General features: G+C 45.7%; 1 protein-coding gene across 2 annotated transcripts; it reads left to right on the forward strand.

Annotated features, from left to right (window-relative positions):
- The first annotated feature begins 396 nt into the window (after positions 1 to 396).
- On the forward strand, positions 397 to 12,433 carry Amacr (alpha-methylacyl-CoA racemase). 2 transcript variants are annotated; one of them, NM_012816.2, is given in 5 exon segments: positions 420 to 673; positions 2,117 to 2,260; positions 3,514 to 3,674; positions 7,322 to 7,508; positions 11,670 to 12,433. In NM_012816.2, coding segments are annotated over 5 exon segments (1,149 nt in total). In that variant the 5' UTR covers positions 420 to 426; the 3' UTR covers positions 12,080 to 12,433.
- Positions 12,434 to 13,839: the final 1,406 nt, after the last annotated feature.

A 13,839-nucleotide genomic window follows, 5' to 3' on the forward strand; every position in this document is an offset into this window, starting at 1 on the left:
CTAGTTTTCAGGGCTGCGAGGGAGACACCCAGTGGACTACCACAGCTCAGCAAACGTCCTTGCCTCCTTACTTTGGTCTAAGTAGTGAGGTGCTTGGGTACCTTTAGTCACGTAGTGCGGGGTGAGAGTAAGGATTCAGGCCGCGCAGTGAGAGTGTCAGAAGAGGACCCGCACAACACGGGGTTGTCAAGGTCCAGGATGCAATTCACGACCTAAACCGGAGACCAAAGGTCAGCAGCTAAACGACTAGGGTGGGCAGGAAGTGAGCAAGTGCGCAGCCTCCGGGGAGGTGGTGCGCAGGCGCATGAAGGGGGCGGCGGTGTGGGGAGGAGAGTGGGTGGAGGATGGACAGAGGGCGGGCAGAGGGCGGGCGGCGGGGTGTGTACAATAAACTGCGGTCCCGCGGATGTCACCGTAGGGTTGGCCATGGCGCTGCGTGGCGTCAGGGTTCTGGAGCTGGCAGGCCTGGCCCCAGGGCCGTTCTGCGGGATGATCCTGGCGGACTTCGGCGCCGAGGTGGTGCTCGTGGACAGACTGGGCTCCGTGAACCACCCCAGTCACCTGGCCCGAGGCAAGCGCTCGCTGGCGCTGGACCTGAAGCGGTCTCCGGGAGCCGCGGTGTTGCGGCGCATGTGCGCACGCGCGGACGTGTTGCTGGAGCCCTTCCGTTGCGGTGAGCCCTGCCGCACTGAAAGATGACATTCTCTCCTGCCGGGTTACTCCAAGCTTCTCTGACTCCTTTTTTTTTTTTTTTTTTTTCGGAGCTGGGGACCGAACCCAGGGCCTTGCGCTTGCTAGGCAAGCACTCTACCACTGAGCTAAATCCCCAACCCCCTCTCTGACTCCTTCTTAAGACTTTTAATTTGCTCCCCCCACCCCACCCCACCCCACCCCCAAGCACTCTTTCAGATTTGCCTTTATTAATTATTTGGGGAATATTGAACCGTATGAGAATCTAGTGCAAGAGACAGATTGAAAAACTTCAATTGAATGTAGCCACTGACCCTTTGATATGCAATGTGCCTCTGCACTAAAGCCAATGACAGACCATGGCTAACCCTTCCCCTAAATGGCTGGTATTCCCAAGCTCCATCTTCAAGATCACTTCATTTACTTTGGGCTGTACGAAAACATTGTTTTAATGCTCTGTAGACAAACGACCAAGTCGTTAACAGAATCCGTTTTTTGAGCATTTGCATGCTTGGTGACATGCACTTCCAACTGTCACAAACCCTGAACCAAGTCTGAAGGCATTTCCTCCTGTATTAACTCAGAGCATTCACCCCGACCTGCTCCTTACTAATATTGTAAGCCAATAAGTTTGACAATGAAATGGGACAGGAGAGGGTCACCAGGCACATTTATATTTAACTCTCTTAGTTCTCACAAGCATACCTGAGCACAGTGAGTTTAGGATTAAATCGCAATGTTAAAATGCTCCATTTGAAAATGAGCATGGGTCACTGTGGTTAAGTAGTTTCTCCAAGTGACTCTTAATTCTGACAACTTTCACCAAAATCACAACTAACAATGTTAGTATTACTTGGAAGTGTCTGTCCTTTAGTTTGCCCTGGAGTAGGAATTATTCCTGTCTGTGATTCATGCTCTCTGTAAAAACAAAACTGACAGGTAATTTCTCTACTGGTGAAATGAACCAGTTCAAGCCACACTAGATTATATTAAAGGCCGGGTTATTGGGAAACTGCTCTCTGGCAGGGGAGTTCACTGGTCCCAAGAACCAGGGAAGTTGCCAGGGGAAAGGGGCGATAGGAGAGGGAGAGGAAAAGAGAGAAAGGGCAGAGAGAGGAGGAGGAGGAGAAGAAAGGAACAGAAGGTTGAGAAGTGGAACAGAGGAGTGAGGAGGAAGAGGAAGAGGAGGGAGTGCAAAATGTCTGAATTATATAGGGGAGAACCTCTTGGGGAAGGGCAGCCCAGGGCAGGGCTGGAAAGTTAAGAGTTGAGGACAGGGTATGCCAGGTAGGGACTGAGGGATGCTGGGAGGACCTGGAGCCAAGTCTGCTTTGATCTGTAAAATATGCACCTCAGTCCCTTGTCCCAGGACCAAACAAAAACAACAACAAAAGCCCACAAAACCATTGACTGCTTTCCTCTAAAGGTGTCATGGAGAAACTCCAGCTTGGGCCAGAGACTCTACGGCAGGACAATCCAAAGCTCATCTATGCCAGGCTGAGTGGATTTGGCCAGTCGGGAATTTTCTCCAAAGTAGCTGGCCATGACATCAACTATGTGGCTTTGTCAGGTATGTTGGAAAGGTTTTTCTAAAACCGTTTGGATTGGCTCCAAAGTCAGAAGTGCAGTTACACTGATTAACAAGGGCTTTAAAATGTTTATTATTTCTCATTATGTGTATGTGTGTGGTTATATGCATGTGAGTGCGTATGCCTCTAGAGACCAGTAAGAGTGTTCTGGATCACCTGGAGCTGGAGCCACAACGGGTCGCAAACCTTCTATGTGGGTGCTGGGAACTGAGCTTGGGTCCTCTGCAAGAACCGTACATACTCTGAGCCACTGAGACATCTTTCCAGCCCAGCCTTCATTAACATGAATTTTTAAAAATGCCAAGATGTCAATGCATATGGGAACTGGCAGAGAGAACATGGTTGTAGAAAACGGGTTGATTTGAGTTCCCGGGACTGCCGTACTTAAGCTCTATCCCCGCCCCGACCCATTTGAGTCACTAGTAACACTGATTTTCTGCAGTTGGGAACTTAGTCCTAAGGAAGCCCCTACTAGAGGTGAGAGACAAGGTAGGTTATATGATGGCTGGTCGCTCCACTTAGTGGGAAAGGTGGTTTAGTTTGATTCTGATGTTCCTTCACCAGGAGTCATTTTGAGCCGCCGTTTCAGACATCTGTGAATACAGCTAAAAGCCCACGGTTTCAGGTTTTGCTACCACTCTGTTAGAATCTGTCCCTGAGTACGGGCTTTTGAATGGCCTGGCTGTGTTACATCTAAGAACTGTATGTTACTGATGAAAGCAAACGTCCTGCCCTCTTTAAGAAGACACTAAAAGGTCGAGAATAAACCTTCCCAACTTGCCGAACTATAAAGCGGGCTTTCTATATATCTTTAAAACTTAATTCCACTTCCTTCTTGCGTATGATCATATTCTCATATCTCTTTTTAATAAAGTCAAGTGCATTATATGGCTTTAAAGCCAGGAAACAAATGGATAGTAATTACGTCTTCTTTAAAACTTAGTAATAAGTGAAGACTTTGATAAAATATTGAAAATGTTTTGGGGGATGTTCCTTTTTGGCCTTAATGTGGGGAGGATTCACTGTATCTCCCAGACTGGTCTGGAAATCTAAATCGGCTGAGTGCTGGGACTGCAGGTGTGAAAGGCCTTTTGTGAGTGGACACAGCGGGTTCATAGTTTGAAGAGCATTGTGCCCTGTTTCCACTTAGGACAATGACTATAAAAATGGCTGTCCTCTGAGGCATTCTAGAGCTCACTTAAAAGGGGTGTTCAATTTGCTGTCCTTGGTGCAGGTGTCCTGTCAAAGATTGGCAGGAGCGGTGAGAACCCATACCCTCCCCTGAACCTCCTGGCCGACTTTGGTGGCGGTGGCCTCATGTGCACATTGGGCATTTTGCTGGCTCTCTTCGAACGCACGCGGTCTGGCCTAGGGCAGGTCATTGATGCGAACATGGTGAGTATCAGTTGGGGGCGGGGATGATAGGCTTGCCATTGTGTCTCAGTATCACGTGTGGTTGCCACAAATCTTTCTGAGTAAGAGAGGTGAGGTCTTTCTGTGTAGCCCTGACTGTCCTGGAACTCATGGAGATCCACCTCCCTCTGTTTCCTGAATATAGGGATTTAAGATATGTGCCAACATGTCTGGCAAAAGATAGTTCCTTTAAATCAGCCTCACCCTTTTGTGTGCACCAGAAGGCCACATCGAGCCACCTATGGGGCACTTTAAACTTTATTTATGTAGTTCACATGTGTAAGAACGTATCTGGAGGTCAGGACAGGTTTGAGGGTCATTACCCTTCTTTATCTTGTGGCTTCTGGGGACTCCGGTTGTCAGGAATGGCGGCATCCTCATCTGCCAAGCCATCGCTCTCAGCATGCGCTAGAGAAATCACCTGATTCCTGGGTGATGCTCAATATTTGTCTCCAAGTTGCCTTTTGTGATTGACCTAGAGCTGCCAAGTAATGATCCTTCAAAACTGAGCATCGGTGGTGGTTTTCAGCCAGTAGAACAGGTTCTCAAAGACGCTAAGGAAGGTGGGACTTCTTGTTCAGATCTCCTGCTGCCTTTCTTCAGAGATGCCTCAGTTTCATGTGTTTCTCTGTGTGAACACTCATTTCCTCCAGCTGAATCCTTCCTGCATGTGATCTCTCCCTCCAGCCTAGGTGAATGTACTGTCTCCCCACCCTTTGGCACAGGTAGGATTCACGGCTCCCACTGGATGCATGAAACTGCAGATAATTCTAAACGTTATGTTACTGTATCTTACCTAGATGTAGCTACGTACAAAATTTATAAATTAGACACAGTAAGAGATTAGCAACAATACTAAAAATAGAACAGTCTAAAATATGCACTGATAAAGTTTACCTACGGACTTTTCTAGTTAATATTTTCAGACTGTGGTTAATCCGAATTGTAGGTATTGGAAGGGAAAGTGCATATAAATGGAGAGACCTGTACATTGTCATGAAGCAGGGACAGTCCCCTGAGGTCTCACAGCTCCCTGGTAAGAGTTTGATCCAAGGCTGCCACATGAAGGCTTGCTGAGAGATCTTTGGAGGTCGAGTGGAAAATGGATTTGAGGGCGGCGAGACTAGCAGCAGAGAGACCAGTTAACTAGTGTTTGCTTAGCAAATGAGGGTACGTGTTAAAGCAGTTAATATGAGTGTAAGATTGATTAAAGGAATGCTAGGTGCAAATTTGGTACAGAGGGTTGCTGATGCCCTGGCAATGGGGAAAGAAGGAGGAACTGAGGCAGAGACAGATTTCTAGCTTGTGAGCTAAGGGGTGGTGTCCCTGGTTCCCAGGGGCAGACTGATGAGGGAAGGGACAGCAGGAAGCAGCAGCGGGAGATTGACAGCTCGCTTCTTTCCTCCTTCCTCTGCAGTTTGCCAGCTCTGTCATCTGGGGGCGGGAGCAGGGGGTGGCGGTTACTTTACAACCGTGTCAAATTAGTAAAATGAATAATATGCCAAGGTAACCTGTCAGAATTGTTAGGGAATTTAATTAGTCCATCATTGTGTACTGTGTGAGCAGTGCCCCGAATTGGCCCTGTGAGGGTTTGTGATTGAGAGTCTCTCTTCCCAGAGCAAAAGGAATTCAGTCTTCATTTCAGATTTGAAGTAGCTTTTCAGTATCCAGGGAGAGTATTAAAGCTGGGACCAGTAAGAGCTTTTGCAGTCATCTGGGAATAAACCGGGAGCCAGGTGACAGAATGCTAATGTGTAGGGCTGAGTAGAAGGAAGGGGGAGAGCAGTAAGCCTGGAACAAGAAGGGAGTGTCGTGTCACCATGGAAACCAAGGTAACAAAAGCTCAAGAGAAGACACTTCTAATGGCCAGAGGGTCAGAGGCCTGTGGACACCCCAACATTGAGAATGTAAATTGCTGTGGGCCACTGGGTCACTTTACAAAGTTCTTCTTGAGCTAGACCTGCTCGCCTTGAGCCTTGGCCGGCTCTTTGCTTCTCACAGATGATGCTCAGCCTTGTGCTGTGCCTGTTTCTTGTCATGGGGCACAGCTCTCCTTGCCCTTTTGGCCCCTCTCTGTAGTGTGTTTTGGGAGGTGTAGCGTGGGGTTTACCACTTAACCCCGGATCCTGGCCTAGACCGCACCACCTCGGGCGAGAAAGCAGCAGCAGTAGAAAGTTCACACTGTCCCACTAAGTGCAAGGCTCAGTGGCTCCCCTGTGCCTGCCTTCCTGTGAGCCACACAGCCTAAAGGAGACCGGCTCTCTCCGTTAGCTATTGGAAATCTGTAGGCTCCAGAGAGGAACAGTTTTCTAACAGTACCATAGCACAATTTGATCCAAAGCAAGGCCTTTGAACACCTTCCCTTCACTGCCCCCTTGTGGGCACCGTGTATGCCATCCAAAAGGGACCAACAAAGGACAAACATGTGGCCTTGGGAGTTGTAAGGAATCATGGATTGTTACGCATAATTGGTTCTTTATAGTTAAATGGAAGTAGAAAATGGTTTCACTTTTCATCAGAATATATCTAATTAGACTCACCTGATTGGTAGGCAACAGTGAGCTCGAGTGTATTAAAGGCGGGTCTGACCTTTCCTTAAGGGGTTCATGCTTACATTAGGGAACAGTCACTTTTGGCTAAGAACTCAAGTCAATAAGGTCACTAAACCTCATATGTCACTCTCTCTCCCTGTGGGCCCTTGCAGACACTGACTTACTGAGGCAAGGCAGGCGTCTTTCTGAGAGGCCAGTAGCTTCCTGCCGTTTAGTAACAGAATCTGTGGTCCTGGCAGGCCAGAAATGAGACAGAGCCTGTTTTCTCACAGTGCTGTCCCCTGAAAACTGTGGGGCCAAGGTAACTGCGGGAAATGCCCATTGCGATGTGTCTGCTCTCTGTAGGGAGTAGTGCCCCTGACCTCTTGCTGAGAGTCACGCGCAGGCTGTTGGCCCACATGGTGACAGAGTTGGGAACCTGAGGCTGCTCTTGTCCAGCGCTTGCACAGCATGTGGGTAAAAGAGTAAGAGAGATGTGTGCTGGGGTAGTCACTGCGAGGCCTCCAGACGAGGTGACAGTTGCTAGCCCTGGGTCTCTCTTTCTCTGGCCTCCTGTGATGTCGTGTTCCTCATTTATAATGAAGCTCAGCAGAAACAGTTTATTTCTCTATCCCAGCCCTGGGGGAGGCAGGTACAAGAGATCCCTGGGGTTTCCTGGATAGCCAGGCTAGGTTGGTGAGTTCCAGGTTCAGTAGGAGACCATCAGAAAGCAATTGAGAAAGACGCCTGACATTGACCTCTGACCCCTGTGTTCACTCACAAACAAAAGTAGAGAGAGGAATTCAGGGATCAGCCTTGCACCTTTACCTGACTTCAAATATCATTGACATGTTGTCAGCATTTGAAAGGAAGACAAATGTCGTTCCTTTAAGTCCCAAAATACTTCATGAATTGGAGAATGTACCCATGGCGTTCTCCCATAAACCTCTACCTCAACTTGCAGAAATGTCAGAGAAACTGTATGACTAGATGTAGTTGTCATGGACTATAAAGCAGTTATGAAAAGGCGAACCTCCCCTCCCCCGATGCTGCCTCCTCTCTCCTTACTTGAGCACAGTGTTTCCTGCTTCTTCCAAGGTGGAAGGAACGGCATACTTAAGTACTTTCCTGTGGAAAACTCAGGCCATGGGTCTGTGGGCACAGCCTCGAGGGCAAAACCTGTTAGATGGCGGGGCACCTTTCTACACAACCTACAAGACCGCAGATGGGGAGTTCATGGCTGTAGGTGCAATAGAACCCCAGTTCTACACACTGCTGCTTAAAGGTAAGTAACTTTTCCGAGTCTTGTGTCCTGCGTCACTGCGAGCTCTTCGATCTTGACTGTGAGGCCTTTTGAACACCACGGTGTCTTTTTTTTTTTTTATACACCATCTTTCCAGCGAATGTAACAATAGCTGTCAGCATATTGTGGGACATTTCATCTGTCTTTTAAATTGCCAATTTTAATACTCTAAAAAATAACTCAGGCTTCAAAAACGTTGGCGGTCTGTTTGGTTGGAAAGCTGGTGCTTTGGTTGTGCACGACACGGATGGATGTTTACCCTGCTTTGTGTGCCCAGACCTTCCTTAATTTTCCCAAAGGAGGTGTGTCGGTTCTGCTAGCTCTTGTCCCCTCGTGGGCATCTCTGATGGTGGTATGGAATGGTGTGAAGTCACCTGAGTGCAGTGAGATTCAGTTGGACAATGTCGCGACCCCTCGGTACCTTGGAGATTTACCTATCTGGTCTTCTTGTCTTCATGGCACACTGCTGTACATAGAATTTTAGGATCTCATCTTTCCCTGTGACATAATTGGGCTAGGATTGTCTTGTTATGTGAAGTGTTTCAGTTTGAAGTCGGCACCACAGTTAATCCCGAGGTTTCAGATGCACACTGAAGTAAAGCTGCCCACGGTAGCACAGACCTGTAATCCCAGCAGCTCAGGAAGGAGACAGAGAGGTCTTCATGGGGCAGCATAAAAAGTCCCAGGCTAGACTTGGCTACGTACGTAATGGTTGTGGATGCTAGAGGGTAATGCTAAGCGTCTTTTTCATTTGCTCTCCATCTTGTTTTGTAGGTCTTTTTTATTACTTAAAATTTACCATTTGAAAATTTTATAGAGTATATTTTGATCATATTCGTTTCCTCTCTCTAGACATCCCAGTTCTCCCCCCACCTCCCCTCCCAACCAACTTTATGTTCTTTCTGTCTCAAAACCAAATCAAACTAAACAAAACCCAAATAAGAGACCTAGCCCAAAACAATGCCAAACCATAAATTCATGCACGCACGTGCGCGCGCACACACACACACACACACACACACACACACACACACACACACACACACACACACACACACACACACACAGTTCATGCTGTGTTAGACAGCTACCTTCCTGGGCATGGGACCTGCCTTGGGGTGTACGTGATATTCTCACTGTCACCTCATTGGACAAAACTGATTTTTCCTTTCTCAGCAGGTATTGGTTACAAATACCTTCTTGGTTAAAGGTGTGGTTTGTATTTACTTCCCACTCCCAGCGCTGGAATCCTGGCTGTGCATGCTGTTACAGTCTCTATGGGTCCACCTGTTCCTTTGTGTCTGGAAGATGCTGTTTCCCTGGCATCATCCATCACCTCTGGCTTTCACAGTCTGCATAGATGTTCAGCTTAGATCCTCGAGCCTTGAGGGAGGAATTTGATAAAGATACCCCATTTAGGGGAGAGTGCTCTGAGACAGTGGGAGCACTGTGTGCACATCGTTCAGCTGTGGGTCTCAGTGTTGACTTTCATCACCCCACAGTCCCACAGGCTGAGTTTTCCACAGGCAAGAACTTAAATGTCCTTCCTAACACCTTTGAAGAACAGAACACTTTAAGGATGCAGGTGCTTTAGAAGTAGGATTAATACCTATTTGGTGATTTCTTCAATTGTGTAAAAAAAAAAGGTGATACAGTATAGTTACCTTCCTACGTTAAAGTTTCAGTGTTTGGTAGCTTTTCAAATGCATTGTACATTGTATATACTTTTGTCATGGTTGCTTCTACAAACATCCCAAAGCATTTTATAATCGCGTATGTTAACTTTGCTAACTCACATATAGTTGATTAAACTGTAGGACAGGATCATTTGCATAGATCCAGTATGATGCATCCCTGCCCAACCTGAAATTATGTTTAGAGACTTACTTCAGACTTCTGGACTTAACGCTGGTAGACAACCGCAAGTGGTTGGTGCAGAGTGTGTTGGCCACAGATCTCTGGGACCAGCAGGGATAGGATACACCATATTGATAACAGCCATGGGTATATGTTATCTACAGAAAACGTATTTATATAGTTACATAAGTTTTAGTTTGTTGTTTCTTATCAACATTCACATTTCAAAGTGAAGTTATTTTTCTTGAGAATATTTTGTAGCCTAAACTGTTAAATGTAGCTTCTTTTGAGTTCTGGAAACTTATTTGAAAGTTATCTTAGTACATTTCCCCTTTCCTTTGCCCAGAAATTAGTACAAGTGCCTCCCAGTTATTTAGTGTCAGCCCAACTATTTCTTCTGAAGGCTATGTTGGTGACAGTTTTCACATTTCACCTTTGGTGAATTTTGAATTAATATCTAAGTACAGGGTGAGTTAGGATTTAACTCTTTTTTTTTTGCGTAGTTTGCTCAGTATCATTAATTAAAAAAACATTTCTTCCTACATAGAATATTATTTGCATCCTTCTTGACTTCAGGTGACCATACAAGGACAGGTTTATCTTAGGACTTTTCTTTTTCTCTCTTGCCAGTGTGAGGGATTGCTTGCAGGTCTCCCACATGAAGGGAGGACCCCACCACTCAGCTGTAGCACCAGCCCTACTTTTAGACTTGCAGCTCTGTTATGTTGTCTGTCCTTATGTCACTGTGCCTTGCATATTGTAATACGTTTGAAATTGAGATGTGTGCGTGTTCTTCTTCAGCATTGTCTTGGCTGTTATAATTTCCTTGAATTTCTGTGTAAATTTTAGGATCAGTTTATCAATTTCAACAAAGAAGGTATGTGTGTGTGTGTGTGTGTGTGTGTGTGTGTGTGTGTGTGTGTGCACACGCATGGGCATTGGCATACCATAGCACTTGTGAGGAGTTCAGAGGACAACTTTGGGGGCCAGTTCTTGCTTTCCCCCTTGGTTGACACAAGGTCTCTCTAGCTCTTTGCTAGTGTATATTCCAGATTGGCTGGCCCAAGAGCTCTTAGGGATTCTCTGTCTGTCTCCCATCTTACTGTAAGAGCTCTGGGGTTACAGACACATACTGCACCCCTGGCTTTCTGTGGGTTCTGTGGATGTGAAATCTGGCCTTCTTGCTTCAGTGACAACACTTTATCCACTGAGCCGTCTCTTTAGCTCACAGCTGAGATTGTGATATGCGTTCTTTGGATGTTCTTTGGAGTGCACGCCTGATCTGGGGGTACCGTCCTAGCAGTACTGAGTGTCCCAGGCCGCCTGCATGGGCTGCTTACCTTCCTCCACTTACAGCTGTGACCTTGGTGATGCTCTGTGATTGGAATTCCTTCTGTCATGAGTGGTTTCTTACATGTGTGGATTAAGGTTTGTCATCAAGTTTTGGGACTTTTTAGATATTTCCTCAGCAATTTTCTTCTGACCTTTCTCTCCTGTCTTTTTATGACTCACTTAATGCGTTTGTAAATTTGATAGCGTCTTACATTGTCTATATTTCTTTATTAATGTGACATTCTGTTCCTTAGTTTAGATAGGTGAGTTCCCCTCAGGTTTATTTATAACGATTTCCTCAGCCCACTCTGGGCTCCTCACTCTGTGTACTCACTGACAATGAGAAATAATAGTTATTTGACAAACTTTCACCCCAGTGTGAGGCCCAAAAAGTCTTTGCCTAGACATTGGCTACTTCAAAAGACCTTTGAGCTCTTAATTTGCTGAGGCATTTTGGGGGACTCTGGAATAATTTGCCAATTACCCCAAGAGAGAAGAATTTATTTTTTAGGACTATAGTCCTGTGTGCTGTCATCTATCCTGAGGCTTCATTCTTGGCAATGGTGATAGTCATGTGTCACATTTAAAATGTTATTTTAAAGTGTTTGGGAATGTTAAACAAAGTGTGGGGTTTTGTTAAATTGACTAGACAGATAATGACATCCTGAGGAAATTTCTTTTGAACGCCTTCTTAGGAAACAAATCAACTTCTAGAAACTAGGTCACGGAAAAGAGACCCCATTTCCTGAAATGTTAGTACAAAGGTCTTGACAATGACAAGCTGGCTTTGTGGTGTGTCAAAGCCACTGTTGACTCGAACTTCAAACGGATTCATGTTATTCTTGTCACCCATTTGATATAGAAGCTCTGATACCATTGTCATAGTGGGCTCCTCATTGATTATAGTCACTCCCTGAACAGAATAATAACTTAAGGCATTGCATTTCCCCTCAGGACTTGGACTTGAGTCTGAGGAACTCCCCAGCCAGATGAGCATAGAAGATTGGCCAGAAATGAAGAAGAAATTTGCAGATGTGTTTGCAAGGAAGACTAAGGCAGAGTGGTGCCAGATCTTTGACGGGACAGATGCATGTGTGACCCCAGTGCTGACTCTTGAGGAGGCCCTCCACCACCAGCACAACAGAGAACGGGGCTCCTTCATCACTGATGAGGAGCAGCATGCATGCCCCCGTCCTGCACCCCAGCTTTCCAGAACCCCTGCTGTTCCTTCTGCCAAAAGGGACCCTTCTGTGGGAGAGCACACTGTAGAGGTGCTTAAAGACTATGGATTCAGTCAGGAAGAGATCCATCAGCTGCACTCGGATAGAATCATTGAAAGTAATAAGCTAAAAGCCAACCTCTGACTCAGGTTCACAGCTCAAGTGAATCTGAAGGCTGTATCTGTACTGGAGAAGGATGCCCACCACTGTCCGTATGGAAATGTGAATGAACAGTAATGAAGTAATCCAAATATTCCAATCAAGACACAACGAAAGACTGATTACAGAGAAATGACTGTGCTCTCACACTGCTCATCCGAGCCTCTGATTGAGGAGTATTTTTGTGTGTGTACTGATATTAACTTGTGGCAGTTTTCTGCCTTTCAGCTTACTTGGTGAAGTGCATTCACTGATTAAAACCCTTTTGTAAATGCAACTCTGATAATATATTAAATGAACTAATATAACTTTAATAAATAAAGCTTTTTTTTCCTTGAAGTGAACAGTGTTTTTAAGTTGTAAAAGCTTTCTAGAAAACCCTTTAAATGCTATTTAAATAACATTTCTAATGCATTTGAAATATCGGGGCACTACTGGTAACAAAAATGTTTTTAAAAAAAGTCAAACCCTTTCATTCACTGCTCGATGTTAGCGAATGGTCTTGAAGTTTCCTTTATAAACCCTGCTTCCAATCACTGATCTGGCTGCTGTGGCCGAGATCCTGGAGGTTTGTTCTCCATCACTTGGCCTCAGGCCTTTTCCTCAGTTAACCGTCCTATACCCAGTGCAGATCTGCTCAGCTCCCCACCAGTGTCAGCTTCTGTACTGATCATGTTTCCATTTACTCCCAAAAGTCCTGCTTAACCTCTCGAAAACCACAAGGAAAAGTGCCTTTAAGCAGATAAGTAAGGGGGTATCCATAGGCAATAAGGAGCACAGCCAGTACCCAGAAGACAGTGTTCTGAGCATCAGTGACATCAGTGACAGCCGTGACTGACAGCTGTGATGAGCTCCAGGTGCAGCGAGAGGTGCTCATCTCTGGAAATCTCTTTACAGCTTCAAAGGATGCTGATGGCTTTGTCAGACTTGGCCTTGGGTCAGGGGTCATGGTTTTCCCTCCCCAGCGATAGAGATTTCCATAGCAACCTAAGCCTTCGTCACTTAGTGGCTCCCTAAGTCTTTGGAAATGCTCAGTTTCTTCTAAAGATGTATTTATTCTTTAAAATTGTTATTTGTGTACATGATGTATCCTGATCATATCCACCCTCATTCCCCATCTCCAACACCCGCCCCGCTCGTCTCCCTCCCAACGGTTTGTCTTCACTTCCGTTTGTCTTCACCTCTGACACCATTACTTTGCTTTTATTTCTGTCCTGCTGCCTTTCTGGTAAATTTTTTGATCCATGACTAGCCTTTCTAGCCCTGCAGAATTTTGCAATAGTGGTTTTGTTCTCCTATAGGATAAAACACAACCTTAACAACAATAATAAATACCAATAAAATGTCTCCTGAGATCACCAATACCATCCCCAACTCCTACCCTGCAGCTCCCTATATCGACCACCCGAAATGTCCGTATGTCTCCGTCCCTCTTGCTTCTCTTCCCTGCACTGCATCATTTTCCAGAATTAACAATACCCACTTTGTTCCTGCCACTCATTAGCAAACTCACGCTGGCTCAAATGCAGCCTTCTTTGTCAAACTTCCTGCCTTTCTCACCCTAGAATGGTTTTGTACAGTGAATATGAATTGTGAGGTCAGAAAGGCCATGTGTTCAAAGTTCACTGTCCCTTATGACATCTAATTCAATGCGTTGGAATGCCTGACACATTGTAAAGGCTCAGAAATTATTCATTCTTTCTGTTAGGATCTTTGCTATATTCCGACTGAACTTTGTTTATATA

This window comes from Rattus norvegicus, chromosome 2 (genome assembly GCF_021556685.1).
Source record: "Rattus norvegicus strain SHRSP/BbbUtx chromosome 2, alternate assembly SHRSP_T2T, whole genome shotgun sequence".
NCBI classification, from domain to species: domain Eukaryota; kingdom Metazoa; phylum Chordata; class Mammalia; order Rodentia; family Muridae; genus Rattus; species Rattus norvegicus.